This window comes from Otolemur garnettii, unplaced genomic scaffold (genome assembly GCF_000181295.1).
Source record: "Otolemur garnettii isolate 467f Iridium unplaced genomic scaffold, OtoGar3 scaffold00059, whole genome shotgun sequence".
Lineage (NCBI taxonomy): Eukaryota > Metazoa > Chordata > Mammalia > Primates > Galagidae > Otolemur > Otolemur garnettii.
Genome location: NW_003852454.1, coordinates 7,074,525 through 7,101,867, shown reverse-complemented (window position 1 = coordinate 7,101,867; position 27,343 = coordinate 7,074,525). Strand labels below are relative to the sequence as shown.

The 27,343-nt window shown below is 40.3% G+C and overlaps 1 protein-coding gene across 1 annotated transcript in view; it reads left to right on the top strand.

Annotated features, from left to right (window-relative positions):
* The window catches only part of CLASP1 (cytoplasmic linker associated protein 1), a 303,536-nt gene that overhangs the window by 41,886 nt on the left and 234,307 nt on the right, over nucleotides 1–27,343 (top strand). The window contains exon 2 of the mRNA XM_023514808.1: nucleotides 3,836–4,315. Coding sequence (XP_023370576.1) covers nucleotides 4,121–4,315 — 195 coding nt within the window. The 5' untranslated portion in view covers nucleotides 3,836–4,120. The remainder of the gene's footprint in view (nucleotides 1–3,835; nucleotides 4,316–27,343) is intronic.

Here is a 27,343-nt window from a genome sequence, read left to right as displayed (position 1 = left end):
AAAGAAAGAAAAAAAAGAAAACACATCTATTCATTTGGTTAGATAGCTAAAAATGTTTCTGAAAGGATCCGTAGGAAACTAGTGACATTATTTTCTTCTAAGGCGGGAAACAGGGTGGCTGGAGGTCAAGGGTGGGAGGGAGGCATTGCACTTTTGTACCTTTGTCTACTAGGAACCTATGTGATTAATATTCCCTGAATACCTTGGAAAGTAGAGATGGAAAGACACTCAGAAGCATGGGAAAAGGGCATAGAAAACCAGTTTAGTAATTTTAAGAAAGAATAGTTACCTTTTTTTAGTTAAGAGAAAGAGAAAAGAGAGAACCTAGTCTGCTTTATACCTCTTGGCTTCCAATCTTTCAGTTTTTGCAGTTTTATTCATACGCGTTCATGACCTATTTTTGAATGTGTTAAGCCTTTATTGCATAATTACCTTTGAGAAGCATATGCTCATTTGTTAGAAATCTTATGTAATTCCAGTTGAGAGGGGGTTCTTATATACTTCAAAAATCTCAGTGAGAGATTGGCGTGAATAGGATCTTTCCCTGTCCTTTCTTAAGGAGTAGAGACCTTGCTGTCTTGCCTGTTGCCCTAGCTGAGCATGAAGTCTGACCTCCTTTCCCTGTCACAACAGAACTAGGCCAGACTTCTAATAATAAGGGTCCAAAGGTGGAAAAAGGAAACTCACAGGCCATGCAACCTTGGAAAATTACTTACCCTTACTTTACCACAGTTTCTGTATGTATGAAGCAGTGATGTTAACACCTTCTTTATAGAGTTGGTTAAGAATCAGAGGGAGGTAGTGTGTGTAAATCACCTAGCGCAGAACCTGACACCTTGTAGTTGCTTAAAAGTGGTGTTTAACTAGGAGAGCCTTTTCACTGAGTTTGAAAGATAGTTGTTTAGGAGAAGTAGGGACTGTATCAGTTATCTGTTGATATATAATAAACTATCACAAACTTAGGGGCTTAAATAAAATAACAATGAAATGTTATTTCCCGTAATTCTGTGGTTTGCCTGGGTGGTATTCTGCTTGTTCCCTTACATTTACTTGTGTAGCTGCAATAAGATGGTGGCTGGAATGGGCAGGTGGTCCCAGATGGCGTCATTCACACTTCTGGCAGGAGCTGCTGGCTATTGGTCAGTTGTGTTGGTTCTCCTCCACGTGACCACTCCTGTCCAGTCAGCTACACCAGCTTCCTTACAGCATAACTGTCCCAGCATGATGTTCTGAGAAGGCAAACTCCAGTTTTGGCATATCAAGTCTCTGCTTATTTTAGTAGTGTTGATTTCCCACTGGCCAAAATTCTTCACAGGGTCCAGCCGAGAGTTACTGTGGAAGGAGAGGACTTAGACATGTTACTTGGGTAGGGGAGGAGTGGTAAAGAATTTGTGGCCATTTTTAATCTACCACAGCCTGATGTTTGTTCTGGTTCTTAGACTACTATTAAACCCAGAAAGAAGAGATTCTGTTTGTTTCTTCAGTTTTTCTCTGTTATTGTTACCTTCTTTAGTCCACACAAGAGCTGATTAAGGAACTAGAGTAGAGGCATTATGTTTGGACTACAAATCAGAATGAAGGGTAATAGCTGCTTTTATGTATTTGTAAATCATTTTTTTGAAGGAAGGACTAGTTCTGGGGTGTGGAAATGACTGGAAAGCAGGTATTTGAGGAAGGATTGCTCTGTGAGATTGTAAGTTGTTGAGTGCCGTCTTTCCCTCACCCCCCACATTTTTAGAAGCAGTAAGGTGGAAGATGGGTAATCATATGTTGGGCCTTTGGAGGAATGTTTTCCTCGTTGAATGACTTGACTTATGTGATTCCTGTTGGTATCAAAAGTATGTGACAGTGGGTCTGGGAGCTAAGCAAGACTTGTTCTGGTTCTTAGAATAGTATTAAACTCAGAAAGAAGAGATTCTGTTTGTTTCTTCAGCTTTTCTGTATCATTGTTACCTTCTTTAGTCCAATACAAGACCTGATTAAGGAACTAAAGTAGTGGTGATGGTGAAATCTAGGGAGGTGATGCCACATGGTCCCATGTGGGTTTCTTTTACACTTCTCTAATGTCCATACCCTAGGCTCAGGCGCATGGGGCCCATGAGAGACTATCCACTCTTCAGGGGTTCCTCTTCAGCCATCCTCCTCAACCCTCCCAGGGTCATTAATGGTTTTCTGCCACTTGTGTTAGGCCCTAGAGCCTGGTTGTGGAGCCACTGGAGGTACAGACCCATGTGTGAGTTAAAGCGGCTGTGCGGTACCACTTTGAGGACATTGGTGTGGTGCAGGGGGTTGGGCTGTGCAAGTGGAGCCTGTGTAGCTTCTCACCTAGGAGAACCTGCCCTGAGGGCGGCCGTGCAGAAGCCTGGGAGCTGTCTGGCAGGCAGCAGGCAGGAAGGCAGGTGGCACTGCATCTGACCTTCCTGCTGCTGATCCAGCACCAGGCTCATCTCTTGCTCACCTTCAGTCAGCCACCTCTCTGACTCTGCTTATCTCTTGGCCCTGAAAATCTATCACCTTTACTTAGAGTCTGGGCAATTTTGAACCGCTGGTGACCAGTCTGACCCTTCATGATCCCAACGTTTTTGATCCCCGGTAGAGACACTGAAGCTCTGCATGATGTTTGAGGATGCAGGACTTAGTTCTGGGTTTCCTCTTATTTTTTTCTGTGCATGTAAACATAAGACATCTCTCTGTAGGAAAAAACCTGTCAGATAACCCACCAGAAAGACTCTGATTTTATAACTCAGAAAGAGCATCATTCTTTTGAAGTTGAGATTAGGCATGGGATGGGGCCATAGTAGAAAGGGAGGGAATTGCTGTGTTTAGACTGGAAGAGTTACCCAGAATTTTAAATTTTACTTGATTTATAAAAGACAGATTTACCTGCTGGAACCCTTGAAAGTGGGAACTTAGTATTGGTGTGAAGAGCACTTCTGTTTGGTATATAGTGTTAGGAAGTGCTGCATCTTCAAAGGGGTTTCTTGTGGATCTTCTTGGTTTAGCATGGGAGTCATTGAGTAACGCTTTCAGGAGAGAAGAAATTGAAGTAAATAAATATGTACTGCTGCTCTAGCAGCTATAGAATAACTAGATGGCTTATACAATTTGTGTGGTTAAAGCAATTTTGGTATATTTCCCAAGTCATGTGTTTTGCCTTACCCAAACATGATTTTGGGATCTCTTCATTTTATAACTATACTCTGGGCCCAAATGTTGTTGTCAACTGAGCATACTCTATCAATAATTGATCAGAATGTGAGACTGTTTCCTTTCTCCTTTTATCTGTCTCATTTCTTTGTTTGGGGGATTTTCCCCAGGGGCTGCTGCTCACTCCATTGTAAAGCTGCTAAACAAGAAGTGGGATGAGGGTGCCGCACTTGACTTTGGTCAGAGGTGTTTCTGTGGAGCCTGCTCTGTTTCTGGTACTTGGTTTTTTAGAAGACTGTGAGTGATGCAGTAAGCTGCAGTACCTATAGTGATTCAGACAGAGTGGTGGTAGATTTTTGGTGGGAAGCATAATTAAAAACTACAAATAAATATGCTAGCTAAAGCAGAAGATTGCTTTCCTGACGGTGCATTTACAAGCTGGGAAATTGTGAAAAACATCAACCCACCAACTGTTTAGCTCATTGGCTCTTTTCTCTGGGCTTCAATGTTCTTTCTGATAAAAATAATAATTATGTTATTCTGATATGGTTGCCAAGCGTTCATGCTTCTCACTCCACTTTGATTATAAATGATTCTGCAACATGAATTGCTTTGTCTCTGATTTAATGTTTCATAACATTTGAGTGTTATGTTATCTGTGCTGATTTGTTTTTCTCTTACTTTTCAGAATGGACTGCTGAAATATGAAGTATTTCAGACCCAATAGTAGAATATCACTCTGCCACTTACTCCTTTATCTCCTACTAGTTATTTAAATTGGACTTTTAATATCCTACCAGCTGCTCTTCAGACACACATGGTGCATTGTTGCCATTCCCCGGATTGCATCTTTGAAACACAGGCTCTTAGTAACCTTCAGCGAACAAAGAGGCAAACTGTTGAATATATCTACTGGGAGGAAGTCATCCTGACTGCCCTCTAGCTTTTGCTGGATCTGGATTTGAATTCCACCATGGAGCCTCGCATGGAGTCCTGCCTGGCACAAGTGTTGCAGAAGGATGTGGGGAAACGATTGCAGGTTGGCCAAGAACTTATAGACTATTTCTCAGATAAACAGAAGTCTGCTGACCTTGAGCATGACCAGACCATGTTAGATAAACTTGTGGATGGACTCGCTACCTCTTGGGTGAACTCTAGCAATTACAAGGTAAGCTGTGCTTTAGAAGGCATTCTTATAAGTGAGTGGGTTGCCTTGGTGAATCAAAATTGCTCCTTAAAAAAAAAAAAAACAAAACCTTTGTAAGCATTCAGCGTGATTCTTTGGCTTCCATAAGACATTCATTTCAGGTTGTGGCTTTTGGACATTTTATTCTAGAGCAAGTAGTTTTCTTTTTTTTTAGTGGGGAGGAAGTGGGAGGAAGAAATCTTTTAGCACTTTGAGAGAAGGTCAAGTGGACAGATACGGAGAATCTTTTATGTTGGGACGTTTACAAGCATTTGCAACCTTGATGTAAGTATGTTTTGTGTCTTGCAGTAAATAGGTCATGAGACCTTGGTGAGTAGCCCTTCATGAATGAATAACAGATGTCTTCACTGATTTTCTCTGGGAGATCACAGTGGTAGTAGAAGGTAGAACATTTAACCTTCAAGTCACTTTTGTGAAGCTGGCCCAAGTACCTGGCCAGAAATAGTATGAATTGTCAAGGATGCTTGTGTGACCTGTGTGTAAATGGCCTAGGTCTTAGAGGATCCTTCAGGTTTTAATGATCAAAGCTTTTCATGTGCCTTTGGCTGGAAGTATGGGTGGGGGTAGGGTCTGGACCCTGTGGCCCAAATGAATTCTGAAGGTTGACTTTTTAATTAAATTAAATTAATTAATTATTTTTGAGGTAAGGTCTTGTTTTTTTTGTCTGAGCTAGAGTGCAGGGCCATCATCAGAGCTCACTGCAACCTTAGCTCCAGGGCTCAAGCAATCCTCTGGCCTTGGCCTCCCAAATGACTGAGAATATAGATAGCTACATACTACCATGCGTGGCTAATTTTTCTATTTTTTGTAGAGATGGAGTCTCATTGTGTTTCCAGGCTGGTCTCAAATTGCTGGACTCAAGTGATTCTCCTACCTCAGCCTCCCAGAATGCTGAGATTACAAGTGTGAGCCACTGGGCCTGGCCAAAGTTGACCATTTTACCTTTCAAAGACTGAGCATTCATGAATAAAAGCTAGTCTGGACTTGAAGTGCTGAAGAGGTCGCATTCCTCTCCCTGTCTTCCTCCTTCCTCCCTGTCCCTTGCCCTCTCTTTTAGTTTACAGAGGGTGGCCCCTTTGGATCAGGCTGAGATGGAAGGAAGAGTGGAAAGTTTGCACGACTGCTAATAGGTGCTATAGACAGTACAGATGGGGCCTACAGAAACAGAATCTTTTGTACTTTTTTCACTGACTCAGTCTTTTGAGATTGGTTTGGACTTAGAAACTGGCACTTATAGGATCCCTTTGTTGGCTCCAGTATGGACTATTTTCTAAATATATTATTCAGTCTCATCTGAGAACAATCAGGCTTTATACTTGCTAAGGGTGTTACCTAGGGCCCTAATGTCTTAAAACTGGATGCAAATTTTATCCTCCCTGTTTTTAAAAGCTGAGCTAAAATTCTCTTTCATTCACCTCTTTATTCACTTAGCTGGAGTTAATTGTGTCTCAGTGCTTGGCATTGGTTCAGGATGATGGGAGTGTTGAAGAGACAAAAGGTGATAGGATCTAGTCATCACATTATTGAGGGCCATAAAAGCTCTTATCTGTGTTTGAGTCACGGCCTTACCACATTTCTATGTGCAGATTAGGATGCTTCTGGCAGAGTAATGTGAAACTGACTCTATTGATCTAAAGTTACCCTAAGAAAATTTAGTATCTCAAGTAATTAAGTCCAGTAGTAGTTAAAACAATGTCTGGGGAAGGAGAATATCTTCTTGTATGTCTTACTTGAGAGGAACCTTTCCCAGAAGTTCCCCAGCAGAATTTTCTTGCGTCATATTGGCCAGATGGTTTTGAATGGTGTCCATGATTGCTTTTGACTGTCATGCTTAACCTACTGGTCTTAAATGGGGGTCTAGCCTTTTCTGAATGAAGCATGAGGCCGAGGTGGGTGGATTGCCTAAGCTTACAGGTTTGAGACCAGTCTGAGCCCAGAGTGAGACCTTGTCTCTAAAAATAGCTGGGCATTGTGATGGGCACCTGTAGTCCCAGCTACTTGGGAAGCTGGGGCAAGAGAATCACTTGAGCCCAACAGTTTGAGGTTGCTGTGAGCTACGATGCTACGGCACTCTACTGAGGATGACAAAGTGAGACTCTGTCTCAAAAAAAAAAGGAAACGTATGTGAACAGTGACTACATTCCTGTTGGGGATGGCACTGGGGTAACACGGATGTTAAATTGGTAATCTGTAGAGTCAGCTATACTGGGTGAGCTTTTATAACATCCCCAAGTCCAGATTTCCTATCTAGAATGTCTAGAGAATCAATTTATTATGAGCATTAAGTGAAAAAGTGAGGATGAAGTTATCATACACCCGCCACGTAGTAAGCACTAAGACATTTGCTATTGTTACCAATGCATGGGTTCCTGTGTTCAAGGAGCTCATAGTCTTTGGGGAGGAAACTGGTAAATAAACAGATGGTTACAATACAGTACAGTGTGCAATAATAGCAGTATACAGAATTCTGTAGAAAGACAGAAGGTGAAAATAGTAATACCGCCTAGAGGAATTTAGAGTATTGAAGATAGGGTAGATTTTCCAGAATAGCATTTGCAGGTTACAAAAGAGTGAAATTTCAAGATTTGACCTTTTGTAAAGTAATTTCTAAGCAAAGACAGGTTAGTGTGATTCAGCAAAGTCAGAAATACGGAGTTTACTGCTAACTAGCTTATAACCATGGGCAATTTAGTTAACCTATTTGTGCAATGCAGATGTTAAACTAGATAATTGCGTGGTAGTCCGCAAGCTCTAACATCTTATATGACTTAATACAGATGGGTTTACAGTCAAGGGCCATGTGATGTAGTTCTAATCTTATTACACAGTGCTGAGCAGCGCCCTGGATTGTGCTGTTCGCTAAGTGTGGTGACAGCCTACCTTGTTCATAGCTGGCTTTTAGAGTCTGAAACATAATAGGTGCTCAGTAAATGCTGATTCCATGAGTGAATTCAGGAACATTGAGAAACTGCTCAGCAAGTATTGCTGGTTGCTTTACTGAAATTTAGAGATTTATCTATTAGGCCCTGCCCCCCTTTTCTTAATCATAGATCAAGATTTCTCATTCAGAGGCTGAGGTATACTTTAGGCTTTATTCAACATCTTTTATGTAATCAGAATTGAAGGGATTAGTTTTATATTAAATAAAACTTTGAAACTTGGCTTCTCGAATTTTTAAATTAAGGGCTAAATGATAATTAGAGGAGAAAGGAGAAGTAATTTTGGCCTTCCAAAACAGTAATAACTTGTGTGTTGGCATTAGTTTTCTTAACAGAGGAGATTGATAAATCCTAGTTATCTTATTTTAAGAAATATTTGGCTAGACATTGAACAGCTTCCCATTTGAATATTTCTTAGCATACTAGACAAATTTGTTATGTGGCATTAATTACAGTTGAGTGGGTGCTATTTCTTGCTCACTTTGTGTCAGGTATATTTGCTTTATCTCAGTCTGTGTAACACCCCTGCAAGGTAGATAATGGTATCCTTACAGTGTGTACTATTTTACCTTGCTAAAATCTGAAAAATTCTGTATTCTAGAACACACTTGTCCTCCAGAGTTTTGGATAAGTGATTGTGTACTTAATTTTGTGGAAATAATGGTAGCTCATGTATGGTGTGTTTACTATGTACCAAAAATTGTGCTAAATATGTGTACATTTTAAACTTAAGAGTTAGAAGTTGTGTACCTTGGTGAGGTAGATATTGTTATTCTCATGTTACAGATGAGAAGACTAATGCTCAAAAAATCAGTAACTGAGGCCTAGGAATATGAGATAATTTCTACTAGTGATTATGGAACTGGATTTAAATAGAGGTTTCTTTGATTTCTTAGCCAGTGCTCTTTCCATAAGAATAGAGGTCAGTAAATTTTTCTTACACGCCAGATAATAAATGTTCTAGGTTTTATGGGCCATATTTTCTTGTAAATATACAACCTGGGCCATTGTATTCCAAAAGCAGCCTCAGGCAATATATAAATGAATGGGCCTGGTTGTATTCCAGTAAAACTTGATTTGCAGAAACAGGCTGAAGGCCAGTTTGGCCCTTGGACCACAGTTTGTTCACCCCATACTAGAACATTGAGTACCCACTATGGTGCCACTTAGGTAAATACTTTTTTCTTCAGTGGTAGGAACCATTAGTGATTAATCTGGGAGAAGAAGAATTGTAAGGTTTATGATTTTTTTTTTTAGAGACAGAGTCTCATTTTACTGCCCTTAGTAGAGTGCTGTAGTGGTCACAGCAACCTTAAACCCTTGAGCTGAAACTATTCTCTTGCCTCAGCCTCCCGAGTAGCTGGGACTACAGGCACCTGCCACAACACCTGGCTATTTTTGTTGCAGTTTGGCTGGAGCCAGGTTTGAACCTGCCACCCTCGGTATATGGGGCCAGTGCCCTACCCACTGAGCCACAGGCGCCATCCGAAGTTTATAATTTTTATATAATTGGGGAATGAGAAGAGCCTCAGTTTAGATTAAATAGAACTCAGATGGTTTTTGGATTGCCTTATGTGATTCAGAAAAAAAATTTTTTTTAAGTTCTCACTCAGACTCATTGGGATCAGTTTTTTTTTTTTTTTAAGTACCAATAAATATTTATTCATTGTATTTTCCCAGGGACTGTAGAAGAGAGGGAAAAGAGTCAGCATGCTTGCTACAAAATGATTAGAAAATGGGAAAGGAATTACCCAGTATAGCAAAATCAACCATCAAATTAACATACCCTGGGGTGGGATCACCAAAGCCCAAGGGGGCTCAGTTTCCTGCAGTTTAGGAAGGAGGTGAAGGGATTAGAAAAATAACAGACGTTACAGGCTTTCCTACCTTCCCTCCCTATAAATTCAAGATTTCACACAAAGCTTTGATTTCCAGCAGTAAATAGGAGGTTATATTCATCTGTGTCCTATTAAACAATCTCATGGCCACTTTGACATAAGTTTCTTGCACCTGTGTAAAAGTTCCTGAATGATTTAGATATACATTTATAATCTGTTTCTTGTTCTCCTGCCCCCACTTTTCTACATGGAAGGCCCCCAGTTGCTTCTCTCTACTTTAGTATTACAGAGTAAGTAGGTTTGATCCATCCAAAATATAGCTATGTATGGCATGAATCACCTTGAAGAAATGGTCTCGGCTTGGGAGATTGGGACCAAGATGATGGATTCCTTTAGATTTTTGCATAAGTTATTTAAGAGTTGTGGAGATACCCCAAGAGTTAAATGCATATGTATGTAGGACTGTAGGTTTTCTTTTGTTGGGGGAGATGGGAAGGAGGGTAGAACAGGAGAAAAGTTTTTAGGACAGAAGGTCTAATGGAAAATTGGAAGTGGGAGGGGAACACAAAGGTTGATGTGCAGGTTCTTTTGCCTGGTACAGAATCTTCTTTCAAAGATGTTCTGGCTATTTTTCATTCAATACAAAAGGAAGTTTGTAAACAATAAAATCCCAAAAGAACGTGAAAACTAACACATTATATTTACACAGACTAGGACACCTAGAAATTACCAACTCAGTCAAGTTCTGCAAAGCCCAGACAAATACAATAAGTAGAGAGGGACAGCTATTTAGGGGAGGCGAGAGCCCTGGATCAGACACACACTCTGTATCATGTTCTGTTGTATTTGTCACATTGCAACATAGTGAGGTAGGTTTATGGTGATCGCACAGCATGTAAATGAAGCCCCCTTTTTCTCCTTTAGCTACTGTGACACTATTAATCACAACTACAGCCAGGTAGAACACTGGCTCTGGGTAACAAAGAGCCCTCGCTTACGGGATTCCTTGGAACGTAAGAACTTTGAAGGTTAAAGATTTTAGTTCTTGCTTCATATAGTGTATCTATCTTTCAACAGCATAGGAATCTTGGTCTTAAAACTTATTCTTACCAATGCATAGTTTTTTTTTTTTGAGACAAAGTCTCACTTTGTTACCCTGGGTAGAGTGCTGTGGCTTCATAGCTCACAGCAACCTCTTAACTCTTGGGCTCAAGCGATCCTCTTCTCTCAGCCTCCCAAGTAGCTGTAACTACAGGTGCTTGCCGCAATGCCTGACTATTTTTTAGATATGGGGTCTTGCTCATGCTCAGGCTGGCAACTCAAGTTTTTACAAAAACACACATATACTATTTTGCATGGTGGGCCCAGCCTAACCCAGTGAAGGATGAATCTGATATTTACATGTCCTGTGCCCTAGGATTAGACAGCTCTCACCTAACCTTGGCTTCCTCTCTGGGCATCTGACCTGGTCCAGCCTCTCTTAACCTCTCTGTACCATGTTTTCCTGTTTACATTAACTTCTGATTTTCCAGTAGAAGGCAATCAAGTCATGCGGGAACCTAGTTAGAACCTAGTCTCCCACGAAACATTTTCAAGGTGTAATGGGTTTCAAGTGGACATTGTGGCAGAAAAGACAACTCTAATGGCAAACATGACGTAGTTCAGTAGGCTACGCACTCCAAATAGTTGCTCTCCATAGTGATAAAACAACAAAAAACACTCCTGGTGTGCAGACCTAGAGATGCTGCCAAAGTTATCCCTGAGATTGCTCATGTACCTGAGAGCACAGTGCAGGAATAAGGGCCTTAGGTGAAAATTTGCAAAAATATAAAACCAGAATATTCATATTAAGAAAAAAAGTTAAAATGCACAAGATACGTCATTTGCATACAGCTAGTGCATTTGGAGATTGGGATGCATTTGGCATCCTGGAGACAGTGGGACCCAAGGTGCAGTTATCCAAGGGAGAAAATAAATAAAACCACACTGGCCCAGAATGGGGTGGGACTGAGCTCAGGAGCAGCAGTTCTGCAGCTGTTCCCCCAGCCACTCTTTTTGCCTGTCATCACTACAATATTGGGATCAGTTTAAATCCTGTTAGTCTACCACTGATCATCTCCAGTGTGCTGGCCTTGGACTTTCTGGGTAGTATAAATTATCTGGAGGGTTGAGCAATTGGCTATTTAAATAACTGTACATCTAGGCTGGGCACAGTGGCTCATGTCTCTATTGCTAGCACTCTGGGAGGCCAAGGTGGGTAGATCACTTGATGGCAGGAGTTCAAGACCAGCCTCAGCAAGATGAGACCCTGTTTCTACTAAGAGTAGAAAAGCTAGCCAGATGTTGTGGTGGATGCCTGTAGTCACAGCTACTTGGGAAGCTGAGGGAAGAGGATCTCTTGAACCCAAGAGTATGAGGTCGCTGTCAGCTAGGATGCCATGGTACTCTACCAAGGGCAAAGAGTGAGACTCTGTCGCAAAAAAAAAAAAAAAAAAAAAAAATCATAAATCTAGAACACCACCAGAGCCACACTATAAGATTGCTATTCCACCTGGATGGATTTGTGACGTGTTCCATGTTGTCATAGTGACCACGGGAGTCCTGGAAGGAAACTCAGACAGTTTCCTTCCCCAAAATAAAATAATGGCCCCCAATTTTGAATACAGCTACCCTTATTTATCTGTTCTCCTTTTCCTGTTTGCCTTGATTAAAACTTGAAGACAAGGAAAGATGGTGGGTAGAGTCCTCCGTGCATTTCCCTTTTCCTGTAAGTGAGAAGAAATGAAAGCTTAAGAGCAATCTGTCCTGGAGAGGCTACCGGGACTTTGGCAGCTGGAGGGAGTTGTGGCTGAATTGTGTGGTGTCCATTTCTCAGGTCATCTTGATAGCTTTTGTTCTGCCTGACAGTGCAGTCATGTGCGCCTCATTTGTGCAAGCATTTGTACCTTTAGTGGGCTCAGTGAAAATAAAGCTTCCTAGTGGAGACCCTGCTGCTTCTGTAAGTACAGTCCCATAGGCTTTTCACCCTAATTGCAAAATCCCAGAAGTTCCAAAAGACTAGTGTTTTTCACAACTCATTTGTCAATTTGTCCTGAAGTGAACTGACATGAGACTATTTTTAGTCTTTACCTGTGTAGTGTATGTGTCACTGCAAAAATATTAATATATGTGATTGTGGGTTGCTGAAAAAATATTTATGTTTGGGGGCGGTGCCTGTGGCTCAAAGGAGTAGGGCGCCATCCCCATATCCTGGAGGTGGTGGGTTCAAACCCAGCCCTGGCCAAAAACTGCAAAAAAGAATAAAAATTTATGTTTGATTATGGGTTGCTATCCTGGATTCTGTTCAAGGGATTTATATGTTTGTATCGATATATTTGTATATGCATATGTGAACATATATGTACAAGGTCTGACAACTAAGTTCATGAACTCATCTTGGAAAAAGTGCTACATATCTCATTGCTGAACATCTATCACTATGAGTCTCTTTAAGTTCTCCCCTTGGGGAAACTATGCACCAAAGCCACCGCATAGTCCACCTCGCAAAGTAATCTTGGAACACTTTTTCTGGAATGTCCACCAGCGCTGTTGTCTTATTACCCTTGATGTCCTCAGTGTCATCAAAATGTCTTCCTTTCAGTGTTTTCTCTATCTTCAGGAAAAGAAAAAAATCACTGGTCCCTCACTGCCTTGTGAGCTCTTTGCTTATGTTCATCAGGGAGCTCCTTTAAGACCATTTTTGCACACAGCTTTCTCATGCCAAGATTTCCAGTTAAGATTTTCCTGTTTTCCTATTGATGTTTACTTGGTCTGCTGTGCTTCTCACAGTCTACTGATTTTGTTTTGTTTTTGAGACAGAGTCTTATTATGTTGCCCTCGGTAGAGTTTCGTGGTGTCATAGCTCATAGCAACCTCAAACTCTTGGACTTCAGTGATTTTCTTGCCTCAGCCTCCCAAGTTGCTGGGACTCCAGGCACCTGCCACAACACTGGGCTACAGCTGATGATTTTGATGCACAATTTGATGACTTTTTGAATGTTATTGTTCTTGTTACCGGCCTCCCTGACCTCTCTTCATCACTCATGTTTTCTCTCCCCTCAGGAAAACATGTAATCCATTTGTCCACTGCTGTTTTCCTCATGGCATCATCCCCAAACTTGAACTACATGTTCCTGATTTCACTTCTACTCTTATAAAGGCTAACAAGACATGTAACTTTTGTTCATTGGTCTACTTCAAGCTCTGACCCTCTTGTGATGGCACACAAAAACACACAGCAAGAAACCACCATGTGTTGACAGTTACACATCTGTGAGACACTGAAGTACCAAGGTTATGAAACCTTACTGAGTTGTCTGTACAGTGCTACCAGTGTACATACGTGCATGGTGGCAAGTTTATAAACTTAATTGTCAGACCTCCATGTATATATACACATATATGCATGCACACACAGTAACGCACTATTTTACCTTCCTAAAATCTGAAAAACCCTGTATTCCAAAACACATCTGGCCTCTAGAGTTTTGGCTAAACGATTATGAACTTAAATTAATAGTAGTAATAATGAACTTAAATTAATAGTAATAAAAGTAATGGTAGCCCAAGGGTATGGTGCTTTTACTGTGTACCAGAAATTGTGCTAAATCTGTGTACATTTTAAACTTACAAGTCATATATCTTGTGAGGGTAGATATTGTTGTTCCCATTTTACAGATAAGAAAGACTGTTCAAAAATCAGGTAACTTGTTCAAGGTGTCTGAATTAGTAATTAAGATTGCTGGGATTTGAACCCAGGTGTTTATGCAACAACTGAAGTTAATTAAGCACTTATGATGTGCCAGTACCTGCAGTGGAAGCTGAGCTGGGTATACAGAAGGGAAAAGGTGGTTATGGTCCCTGCCCTGACACTGTAGGGCCCAGCATCTAAGCTGTCTAGATTTAATGTATTATGTGTGGACTTCATCCCTGTGTGCATTTGTCTCAAGGTCTGTGCCATGCATGCTGCCTTGCATTTGAAATTTGTGGACTTCTGTTAACTTGGAGCTTACTTTGACTCTGTCCTAAAAGTCCTTATGGTCTAATTGGAGGATCATAGAGGACAGTGCACAGTGTAGGATAGGAAATAATTCAGTTCTAAATTGCATTGCAAGATTGTATATGTAGTATAAACGCTATTGTGTAGAGAAGGAAAAAGATGTTAGGGTATTATTAGTTGTAGAGGCCTTGACAGAGAAGTGGAATGAGTTTAATAGAGCCAAGCAGAGGCAAAAGGAGTAAGTTGCAAAGGGTTCTGAGATGACTCTTTTCCTCTCCTGTTCCTCTGTAGACTGTAGAAGATTTAGTTTCTCCTAAACTCCTCTACAGAGCTCAGTGTTGCCCTGGATCAAGTGTGTGCTTGTAGGCGGAAGGGGAATGTGTTGACAGATAAGAGAGGTCCTTATTTCCTTTGCCTAGCTCCCAACCTTGGCTTTCATTGAGGTTTTTATTACCCTCTTGGTGTCCTTGAGAGGAGAGCCAGAAAAGATTATTGGATTCAGATTAAGGAACTTCTGTTTTCTTTCTGGCAGTCTGCTTGATGCTGCCACCAAGTGATGCATCCTTTCAGAGACTGTCCGTTTTTCCCAGGTTTTTCTTGCAGTGTTTCGTTGGCTATAGGAGGTGGATTTCTCTGGTGTAATTTAAACAGACAGGTGCTTCTGTTCTAAGTAGAAAAGCTGTAGTGAGCAGTTCTAAGCAAAAGCAAGAAATGTCAGGAAAGTTTATTTCAAAAAAATTTCTGTGTATTGTTGAATAAAAATGGTATACTTGGTGTATATAATGGCACTTTTCCCTAAATATGTGTTTACATATATCAAAGGCAACAGAGCATACTAGAAAGAATCCAGATTTGAGTATGAATTGTCTGATTCCTGTCCTGGTTGTGCCCCTAGACCTTTGAGCAGGTAACTTTCTTTTTCTGAATGATTTTCTTACCTGTACAATGGGTCTGCTGATACCTACTATATGTAAGATGCCATGTGTAGTGTTTAGTATGTAGTGTGTAGTCAGTAAAAGGAAATTGATGAAAATATTATAGTTATTAGCCCAAAGGACAAGATCTGTGGAAAGTTAACATTAATTATAGGTGCTATATGATAAACCGTATGATTATCTCCATTTTTTAGGTTTAACAGAAATGAAGAAACTTGCCAGAGTTGCATGATTGGAAAGAGTCTCAGGCAGATTTTAGTCTGGATAGTCTGACTTTAGAGCCCCTCTAAAGCAGTATGCAGTATTTCTTTTATAATGCTGCTATCAATAGTTGCATTTATTAGAACATAAAGAAAAAGGTATTAAGAACACATTCAATGTTAGTGATTACCTTAGGAGACTGGGTCCTGAATGAGAGAGAAGCAACTCATTTTGTATTGTATTTTATTTTATTTTTTGAGACAGAGTCTCATTATGCCACCCTTGGTAGAGTGCTGTGGCATCACAGCTCACAGCAACCTCAAACTCTTGGGCTTAAGTGTTTATTTGCCTCAGCCTCCCAAGTAACTGGGGCCACAGACGTCCACCACAACACTTGGCTGTTTTTTGTTGCAGTTGTCATTGTTGTTTAGCTGGCCCAGGCTGGGTTCGAACCTGCCAGCCTCAGTATATGTGGCTGACACTGTAACCACTGTGCTAGGGTTGCTGAGCCTCATTTTTTACTTTAATAAACAAATAAAAATATTTCAGATGAATATATTTAAAATAGTTCCTTGGTTCCTAGTAGGATGATGACCATATGTACTTTTCAAACTTTTTTTTTTTTTAAACAGAGCCTCATTTTGAGCCCAGGGTAGAGTGCTGTGGCATCCTAGCTCACAGCAATATCAAACTCTTGGACTTAAGCAGTCCTTTGCCTCCACCTTCCAAGTAACTGGGACTATAGGCACTTGTCACAATGCCCGACTACTTTTTCTACTTTTTAGTAGAGATGGGGTCTCGCTTTTGTTTGCTCTGCTCTTGAACTCCTGAGCTCAAGCAATCCATTCACTTTGGCTTCCTGGAGTGCTAGGATTACAGGTGTGAGCTACTGTGCCTGACCTCAAACTTTTTATGTTAGAAAAGAATTTTCATGTGTATTTCACTTTACCATGATTTTTTTTTATTAAGTCATTTGTACATAGATTATGAATACATTTGTGCCATTATGTGATTCAATGTGTTGATTATTTGTACAAATTGGAGTGCTTACATCCTACTAATTACCATAACCTTCACCTCATTTACCCAGTTACAGTGTTAAGACATTTGTGTTCTACACCTGATAGATCCAACTTATACTTGTAATATGCTCCATAGGTGTGTTCCCCCTACTAACCCTCCCTCTATCGACCTACCCCCCCTTCCCCTCCCACTCCCCTTTCCTCCTTCATTCTGGGCTATAGTTGTGATTTATCTTTCATATGAAAATGTGAGTGATTATAAATTGGTTTCATAGTAGAAACTGAGTACTGAGTACATTGGATATTTTTTTTTTCGTTCCTGAGATACTTTACTAAGAAGAATGTTTTCCAGCTCCATCCAGGTAAACATAAAAGACGTAAAGTCTCCATTTTTTCAGTGCTGCATAGTATTCCATGGTATACATGTACCATAATTTATTAATCCATTCATGGGTCGATGGGCACTTGGGCTTCTTCCATGACTTGGCAATTATGAATTGAGCTGTAATGAACAATCTGGTGCAAATATCTTTGTTGCCAAATGATTTTTGGTCTTTTGGTTTGTTTTTTTTTAGACAGAGTCTCAAGCTCTTGTCTTGGGTAGTGTGCTATGGCATCATAGCTTACAGCAACCTGAAACTTGGCCTCAAGTGATCCTCTTGCCTAAGTCTTTTTATTTGTAGTAGAGACAGGGTCTTTCTTTTTGCTCAGGCTGGCCTTGAACTCGTGAGCTCAAGCAATCCACCTGCCTTGGCCTCCTAGAGTGCTAGGATTATAGATTGAGCCACCTCACTAGCCACCATGATTGTTTTATTATGCCATTATTATGCATATTATTATCCTTTGAGTGTAAGTTGTAGACACACTTCTCCATTGCTCCTAAATAGTTCAGTTTATTCCCTAAAGATAAGGCCATTCATTTATTTAATCTTAGTACAGTTATCTAAATGAGGATTAAGACTAATAGACTACTAATATCTAAAAAGTGATCTCATTCAGATTTCATCTGTTCTCCTAATATCTTTTGCAGCAAAATACATTTTTCATCCTGGTTCATGGTCCACCTCAGGAGCACATTTTGCATTTAGGTCTCATGTCTGTGTAGTCTCTTTTACTCTGGAGCAGTTTATTATCAGTCTTTGCTTATCTTTCTTGACTTAATATTTTGAAGAATACAAATCAGATTTTATTTTGTGAAGTTCTTCAGTTTGAGCTTGTTTGATGGTTGCCCCTGTTTAGATGAGGGTTATACATCATTGGCAGGAGTCCTCTAGTCCTGGCTTCTTCTCAGTGCATCACAGCAGGAGGCATAGGACGCCTCTCTATACTGTGAATGAAGTGTTCCCCAGGTCTCTTTGAAAAGTTGCTTTTTTCCCCCCTTTTTGTAATTAGTAGCTATCTTCTGGGGGGATAATTTGAGACAATGTAAATACCATGTTTCTCATCAAACTTTCATCTGTAGTTTTAGAGCCCATTGAGGATTCTTGCTCAAAAATAATTATTGCTGGCTCGGCGCCTATAGCTCAACCGGCTAAGGTGCCAGCCACATACACCTAAGGTGGCAGGTTCGAATCCCCAGCCTGGACCCGCCAAACAACAATGACGGCTGCAACCAAAAAATAGCCAGGCGTTGTGGCGGGCGCCTGTGGTCCCAGCTACTTGGGAGGCTGAGGCAAGAGACTCGCTTGAGCCCAGGAGTTAGAGGTTGCTGTGAGCTGTAGTGCCACGGCACTCTACCCAGGGGGACAGCTTGAGGCTCTGTCTCAAAAAAAAAAAAAAAAAATTATTGCTATGCTGGCTGCCAAAGAGTGATTTTTTAAATTTCACTATTCTTTCTTCATTTATTAGTTGGCTCCATATACTTTTGAAATGTATATCCTATGGCTGTTAGGTATAGGAGGAATGAAGTATATATTTTGATAGTTTTAGATAAAGAAGGAAGAAAAAATATGTAAAATTAATGTTTAGGTACATTCATATTCATAAATTATTTAAGGTAGCCTCACAATTTAGTGAATATATAGTAAAATACTGTGATGAAGTTCAGTTTGGCTTTGGATTTCCTAGCAGCTGAAGTGACTGTGGAGAGATGATCAGCTGTAAGTGTTCCTCACTACAGTAAAGAGACAATAAAAAGACATATACAGTAGCGAAATGTCTCCTGAATTTGTTAGGATATTGAAGGACACTTTGTAGGAGGGGAAAATAGTAAAGTATGGAAATGGATGACACACATGAGCATTAGTGAGATCCAAGTATTCAGCTGTAGAGAACTCACCAGCTTGAGCTTTGGTCTAAGAAGAATTGTCAACATCATGGTGAAAAGAAAACCAAAAACTGGCAGACCCCCACTGAGTTATCTTCTTAACACATTGGGTAAGGGCAGCGTCTGTGACAGGGACCATGGTGAAGAGTCTAGAGAAAAGGCTGGGTGCGGTAGTTCATGCCCTGTAATCCTAGCATTTTGGGTGCCTGAGGCGGAAGGATCACTTGAGGCCAGTTCAAGAACAGCCTGAGCAACATAGTGAAACTCTGTGTTTACAAAAAAGAAGGAAAGAAAGAAAAAAATGTTAGCTGCGCATGGTGATAAGTGCCTGCAGTGCTAGCTGCTTAGGTGGCTGAGACAGGAATATCACTTGAGTCCAGGATGTCAGGGCTGCAGTGAGCTATGACTGTGCCGCTGCACTTCAGCTTCAGTGACGCCGTCAGATTCTGATGAACATAAAATGGCTTGAAGTAGAGAATGGGAGGTCGGCCTAAACCTTCCTAATGCTGTGACCCTTTAATACAGTTCCTCGTGTTGTGCTGACCTCCAACCATAAAATTATTTTTGTTGATACTTCATAACTGTAGTTTTGTTGCTGTTATAAATTGTAATGTAAATATCTGATATGCAGGATAGTCTTAGGTGACCCCTGTGAAAGGGTCGTTTGACCCCCAAAGGGTTTGCAGCCCACAGGTTGAGAATTGCTGGTCTAGAGGAATCATCTGAGCTATAGCTGCTTGGATTTTGGATAAGAGCAAAGGGGAGCTTTTAAACATGACTGTCCATCGTGGACCAAATAGATGGAGTTGTAAATGGGGAAGAAGTTCTTAGTGTGAGGTTTGATGACTGGTAGGAATCTTTCTGTGTTTAATCATCCTTGAAAGCCTGGTGAATGAGATGGTCTTTGGGACTCTTCTGGCTGAGGAAAGAGAGATATAGCTGAGCAGGCTCTGTGAAGGAGGATGTTGTTAATAGAGGTAATGTTAAGGTTCTCAGATACAAGCAGGCAGGTTGGGCCCCAGCAGACTTCCCAGGTAGAGGAGTTCCAAGGGCGATCTGGAGAAACTGCCTTGCAACACCACAGCAGGACTTTAGTACTAACTTGGATGGCAGTGGAAGCCATGGAAAGACCCCCAGGAAAGCTGTGACCCAGGCATAGGAGTAGGTGCTGAAGATTGCCTGGGGAGTTAGAAGTCTCGTGAAGGTGGTGTGCACCAGGACTAAGGGGAGGTGAGGGAGAAGCAAATTTGAGTAATGGCACTAGGGGGAGGATATGGTGGGTTTTGGTATTTGTTTGGATATATGACAGGCTAGGATTGATTTTGAGAATTGTTCAAGATTTCAGGCTTCAGAATACAATTGATGGCATAGCCTTTTACAAATATGACCAACTTCCTTCCTGCATTATGCATTTGATTATTTTTTTTGGATTTGGCAAATATATTTTAAGAAAAAACAAATAGTTTTGAGTAATACTTAGAAAAATAGCCATGTAAATATTTTTGCCTTTGACTTATTAACTTTGGTTGAGGGTCATGTGTCTTATATACTTTGGGATTTATACACATGTGTTCAGAACAGCCTTTTAAAATTCATTTCTTAAGGGGTGTTTAGTTGAAGTATTTTTTGTAAATGCTGATTTAAAAAAATTTTGTTTTTATTGTGGTAAAAGTGGTATGAATGTATTATACAAAGAAACATGTATTAACAAAAATTGCAGTGAAAAAAATTGAAAATCACTCATAGTTTTTTGTCCTGAGTTAACTTGTATTATTTATAACTGTAAAAAAAAGATAGAATATTTATATAAGACTGACCATGCTATTTTATCAATTTTTTTAGTTTAAACATATGTTACAATCACTGTTCCAATCAGTAGATTACATCACGTAGACTATGACTTTAATTCTATGCATGTTTAGCCATTATTTTCCACTTTTTTTTTTTTTTTTTTTTGTGGTTTTTGGCTGAGGCTGGGCTTGAACTTGCCACCTCTGGCATATGGGGCCGGCACCCTACTCCTTTAAACCACAAGTGCCACCCAGCCATCGTTTTCTTATCTGTACTTTGTGCTAGCATCTGGGCTGTTTCTCATTTTTTAAAAAAGCCACCATCACTGTACATCCTTGCGCATCCATACATGTTTCTGCCATTGTATATGCCTCTGTGTTGAAAGTCCTGAAAGGTTGAATTGCTGGATTGGAGTTTGTCCTCTTGCCACCCTGTCATGGTGTGTGTGTGCCTCCTTATCACTCCTGGGTGTTAGCATTTCTCTTGATATTTGTCCTTTTGGATGGGCCAAAGATAATAGCTGTTGCTAGAAGCTGTATGGAGAATTTTCTTCTACTTCTGACCTTTCAGATGAGAAAAAGACTTTAGAAGAAATAAGTATTTTATTTTTCTTAATCTTGTTTTCTCGTTAAGTGATTGATGAAAATTATGTGGGTATATTAAATATTGACAAACAAGATGTTTGTAATTAGGAGGAGGAAGTCCTAATGCCTTAACAGGTCCATTTCGAAATGGGTTAGAGCAGTTGGGTCTATTTGCTGTTATTTAATCCAGTTACCTTATTTTTTTTTTCTATACAGAATAAGAATAATATTGACCTGTCTTCCAAGTGAGTTCTGAGAAAAAAATGATCAAAATCCATTTCTTTGGAATATTCCTTTTCAAGCGTTTTCTCAACCTACTATATAAGCCAATAAATGTCAGCTCATCTTAACTTGGCTAGGAGATAGTAATTTTGTTTCTGTTGGGTAGGGAGGTATATGATCTCATTGATTCTCCATATGATTTTTACCTAACCTAAACAGTGTTTTTCAAAAAACACCTTTGTAAAGAGAATGACTATTAATAATCTTTCTGATCATGGGAGGTAAGTCAGACAGACTTTAAATTGAACAGAAACTCAGTTGAAATGAGTTTAAGCTAAATAAGGGTCTTACTGGAGCAGGTCATCACCCAGGGTGGTGGTTGATATCGCTGTGGAAAGAATGGTGAGCTCAGGCTCAGCGCCTATAGCTCAACCGGCTAAGGCGCCAGCCATGTACACCTAAGGTGGCGGGTTCGAATCCCCAGCCCGGACCCGCCAAACAATGACGGCTGCAACCAAAAAATAGCCAGGCGTTGTGGCGGGCGCCTGTGGTCCCAGCTACTTGGGAGGCGGAGGCAGGAGACTCGCTTGAGCCCAGGAGTTGGAGGTTGCTGTGAGCTGTAATGCCACGGCACTCTACCCAGGGGGACAGCTTGAGGCTCTGTCTCAAAAAAAAAAAAAAAAAAGAATGGTGAGCTCAGACTTGAGTGGGGAGGACTGTGCTTCTGTCTGCCTGGTGCTGTGTTTTTGGACATAGGCCTCAGCCTTCAGTGTTACACTCCTGTCTTCCATGGCTCTGACTTAGTTCTTGCAGCTCTACCACCAGAGAACTGAGTCTGTTTTTGCCAGCTTGGTGTGAAATAACCACAAATTCCAAAACGACCCCCTAAACTCTTGCCTTATATATTGTGTTGGAGGCGGGACTATGCAAGAAAATGCTGGCTTTCCCACTCGTGTCAAGAGTTGGGGCAAGGAGGGTCAGTTCCCCCCAAAAGGGGATGAGAGTGCTGTGGCATTATACCTCACAGCAACCTCTAAGTCTTGGGCTCAAGCGATTCTCTTGCCTCAGCCTTTCAAGTTACTGGGACCACAGGTGCCAGACACAGCACTCAGCTATTTTTAGAGACAGAGGCCTTGCTCTTGCCTAGGCTGGTCTTTACCCTCTGAACTCAGGCAATCCACCTGCCTCAGCCTCTGAGAGGGCTAGGATTACAGGCGTGAAGCACCATGTCTGGCCTGGAAATTTTAAAAATAATACTACAGGATTTAGGATGTTCTTTCTTTTTAAAGAATACTGTAAGGGCCTCAGAAAATGTTAGTCTATGAGGCAGCTTTGTTCGTATTAGGCATATGTTTTGTTTGTGTTCTGCTCAGGTCTGTTACCTTTACTAAAGGAGCAAAGTGGAGTGGTCGGGTTGAATATGGCACAATGAGAAGCCAACTAGATGTCACCATTTTCCCCCCATGAATAGCTGTTCTCTTAAAGGATACTTTAAGTGCTTTGCTAGAAGGAGTTAGTTTTATAGGTTGAGATCTTTATCTCTTTCTTTTTTTGAGACAGAGCCTCAAGCTGTCACCCTGAGTAGAGTGCTGTGGCATCACAGCTCACAGCAACCTCCAAATCCTGGACTCACGCGATTCTCCTGCCTCTGCCTCCCTAGTAGCTGGGATTACAGGCACCCACCACAATGCCAGGCTATGGTTTTTTTTTTTTTTTTTTTTTGGTTGCAGCTGTCACTGTTGTTTCGCAGGCCTGGGCTGGATTTGAACCTGCCAGCTCAGGTGTATATGGCTGGCACCTTAGCCGGTTGTGCCACAGGTGCCGAGCCCTTTATCTCTTTCAGGAAATTTGATCTTCCCCCTCATCTCCAAATCTCCAAAACTTGGTATACCCTGTTTAGAGCAGGGAATGCGCTCATAGAAATGGGAACAGTGGCGAAGGAGAGGTGATGTACTTAGTCTCTGTGGAATTGTGTTCTAAATCGGTTGCTTTCCCCTGTTTCCTCTGAAATCACGACCTACCTCTGGCTATTCCAGCTATTGCTTTTTGTAACTTGCTAGCAAATTCTCCCAAGCTGCGGAGACATTTACAAAACACTTTGTAATGTTGGGACTTCCCATTGTGGTTGGTGTTCTGCTTTCTCCTCTTTTCTTTGAAGGTATCTCCAGCTTTGTAAAATAGGTGATTTATAATGAAAAATATAAGAGCCTGGAATCTGAGGCTAAGAGTGGGTAGGAATCCATCTATACTCCCTCCATTACTCCTTCTCTTACTAGCTGTGTGCTTCTAGGTGAATTGCTTAACCTCTCTATGCCTCAGTTTTCATCTGTAAAATGGGTACACTATTGATTTATAGTGATGTTATGAGGGGAGAAGTTCATATATAGAAAGTAGTTAAGGATCATATATAGAAAGTAGTTACTAGTTTTAAGATCATTTGATATCATCAGTTCTAATATCCTTATTTCATTTCTTTATAGTTGGTTTGGTATTATCACTACCTACCTTTGCTTATCTGTTACATCATTTGTCCCTTTTTGGGCAGCCAAACAGTGGCAGAAAGAGAGGCCACAGAGGAAGTTTGTTTGCAGAGCAGAGCCAGCCTCATTGCATGAGATAGAAGCTGAGGTTGTATTGGTTGAGAGTCTTTGCCGTGTAGTAAGTGAAAGGTTTCTGGACCAGGTCTCTCAGTGCGTTAAAATGTGTACTAAAATGGACTGTAAGGTGTATACTCCACATTTTTTTTTTTTTTTTTTTTTTTTAGTTTTTAAAGGATTCTATTTTGGAAACAAGCGTTCATCTCTGTGTGGGGCATATTAGAGTCACCTGGGAGCATTTAACCTCCCTCCATCCATTACAATAGCCGTGCAAAGAGCATACCTAAACGTCAGGTAATTGGTTCTCAGCCAACTTGAAGTGAGGGAGAGACTGTATGCACACTGTGTGCAGTGATTTGACCATTTAAGTGAGTCATGTAAAGCCCTATATGTTTTTCAAAGTTGAAAGAAATTGCATTCAGAAGAGCTTAAAGTTGATTATGGGTAATGTATATGCTGCTATAACAAAAATAACCATGATCTGGGTAATTTATAAATATACAAAATTTTTTCTAGTGGGGGCTAGAAGTCTGAGATCAAGGTACTGGCAGGTTGAGTGTCTAGTGAGGGCCTGTCTCTGCTTCCAGGATAGCACCTTGTTGCTAGAAGGGATGAACACTGTGTCTTCACATGGTGGAGGGGCAAAAAGGGCCTAGCTATTAGTTCCTCTAACTTTTTATTTATTTATTTATTTTGAGACAGTTTCACTATGTCACCCTTGGTAGAGTGCTGTGACGTCACAGCTCACAGCAACCTCAAACTCCTGGGCTTAAGCGATTCTTTTGCCTCAGCCTCCCAAGTAGCTGGGATTACAGGCACCCGCCACAGCGCCTGGCTATTTTTTTGTTGCAGTTGTCATCACTGTTGTTTAGCTGGCCCGGATTCTGCCTGCCTCGGTGTATGTCGCTAGCACCCTACCCCCTGAGCTACAGGAGCCAAGCCAGTTCCTCTAACTTTTATAAAATTGCTAATGTCATTCATCTAGGTTCCACTCTCATGACTTAATCACCTCCTCAAGGCCTTCTCTCTTAATACTGTCACATTGAGGTTTAAGTTTTGACATGAATTTTGAAGGGTACACAGACATTCAAATCATAGCAGTGAAGAACAAGAGAATGCAAATGAGCAAGAATGGAAAAGTTCTTGGCTGGGGAAATACTAGCTTGATGGACAGTGTGGGCACTTGATGGGCATTCTGTGAAAACAGGAGAATGATTTTGCTTGAGCAAAGTCAACAGTGAATTAGAAGAGTTTACTGTGCTTATTTTGCCAAATGTATACGTGATGACAGATTGCGGAAAAGGAATGTATGAGGATCATGAAGATAGTGACTATATATTTGACCTGCTATGTTTCTTGGTTTTTATATATGCATTTCTTCAATTTTACCACAATGCCTAGATGTTAGTTAGCTCTGGGAATCTTCTAGGTTAAGTAATATTCTCTAGGGCATGTGGCATTTGATTGGAAGTCTGTAGGAGCACAAAGCCCTTACGTCCCTCATTCAGCCTCTGGCTAATAGGTACAACTTTGCACATTGTTTAGGGAATATTGTAAGAAAAATAAAACAAGTCTTGTATTTCCTACTGATCTAGTAGTCTTGGGTAGGTAATTTAAATTTTGAGTGGATGGAATAAAAGAAAAGTTCAGTGGATGAGTTGAAGACCAACAGTGATTACTTATTACAGTGGCTGAGCACTGACTTCATGTCCACAAGTGAATAAGTAAAACATCTTTAAAGGTGTAAGGATTTTAGGTGGTGGACTAGCCCTTTCTTCTAACAGCCAGAAGAATAATTTCTACTACATTAGAAGCAAGTTTATGAAGAAAACGTGTTTGTTTTGTACTTAAGAACAAAAGGGCATTTGGGAAGGAGAGAAATAATTCCAAGCACCATGTATAATGGCTCCTGTGATCCTTTGCTGTGCAGAGTGAGTTCTGTGAGGTGCCTGTGTGCCTGTGAAGAAAGTCTAAATTATAGGCTAGCCATTATCAAAGTGACACACGGGTAAACAGAATGAATCTTCCCTCCTCAGGTTTTCAGGATTAGAGGTCAGGAGAAGGATGGGATTGCACCTTGAAGATAGAGAGAATGCTTTTTGACTGATTGAGGGCATGACCTTTAATTTCTAAGTGGCTTAAAGAATGTATGGTTCATTGTTTGTTCATTCCACAGTTCTAAAGATATTGATGATATTTTTTCTCAGATAGGCACGTGGCTTTTGACAGTGACTCTGCATTATAATGGCTTGAAAAATAACCAAGTTCTTTGGAACCAAATTGTGTGGCCTCTGTGAATGTGTTCTGTGCTCATGGGTGAAATATGTGCATGGTGATTAAAAGATCACTTGAAATAAGAAATAGTGGCTATGCAAATTAGGAAAGTCTTAAAACTCAACATTAGGAGAATATAAGATGAATGTGAGCAAGTGTTTCCATACGTTTAGCTGCATGATAGTATGCACTGGAGCAAGTATAAGGAGTTTTCAGTGACATGGGGAAATGCTTATGTAATGATGTAAAATGAAAAAGGCAGGTACAAAATTTATATACAGCAAGAGCTTATGTATGTACAAAAATGTTGAAAAATGATCCATAAAGAAATATGTGAAAATGTTAATGGTATTAATCTAATTGATGAAATTGCAGATAATAGGTTTTCTGTTTGCCTATATTTTCTAATTTTTTTACAAAGATCATATATTATTTTTATAAATAGACATTTTTAAATTTTCTTCTACAGCTGCTTTTGAGAAGATATTTGTTAGGATTTGATAGAGATGATAAATTATCTATGTTGTCTGCTATATGAAGAAATAAATGGAAATTGGATTTGTTGCAAGAGGTATTTTTTAGGTATACAATTGATATCTGAAATTAAAGAGGATCAGTGGTAGCTTACAGTGATTCCTTAATTTTTCTGTTAGACTGTAGGTGATAATAAGTAACTTTTCATATTTAATATATGGGCTGTACCCAAGAAATACTTACATTTCATTTGGGTCCTCTAAAAAGGTAAAAATAAAAACTTGTTACTACATTTAATACATGAGCTGTTTTGATGAAGTTTTGCCAGTGAAATGAGCAAACATTGGTATGAATTTAGCTTATTTTAATGACTTCATTTACTACTTTTTACATTTAGGTTTTGTTTTGGTGGTAATTGCTGTAGATTTTCTTTCCTTTTTTTGCCTCAGAATTTTGAGATAGAAGATTGTGAAATATGCCATGGCCAAATGTTCAGAGTTGATTAGCAGTGCAGTCTGGGAAAGCCAAATGTGGCTGTTTGATTTCTGCTTTATTCATAGAAGGATAAATTCAAGAGGAAAATGCTTATTTATCCTTCTCCGTGCATAATGGTACTTGTGGAGTTGAAAGTGTTCTTTATATGTTAACAAAGCTTGTAGAATGGAGATCCTTTGAGTGAATGTGTCTTGCCCTTCACTAACAACATAACCTTAGTAAAAATTGTAATTGGGTTAGTGGTTGCCAGGGAATGGGAGTGGGGAGGAATGGGGAGTGGCTGCTAATGGGTAACAGTTTTTTTTTTTTTTTT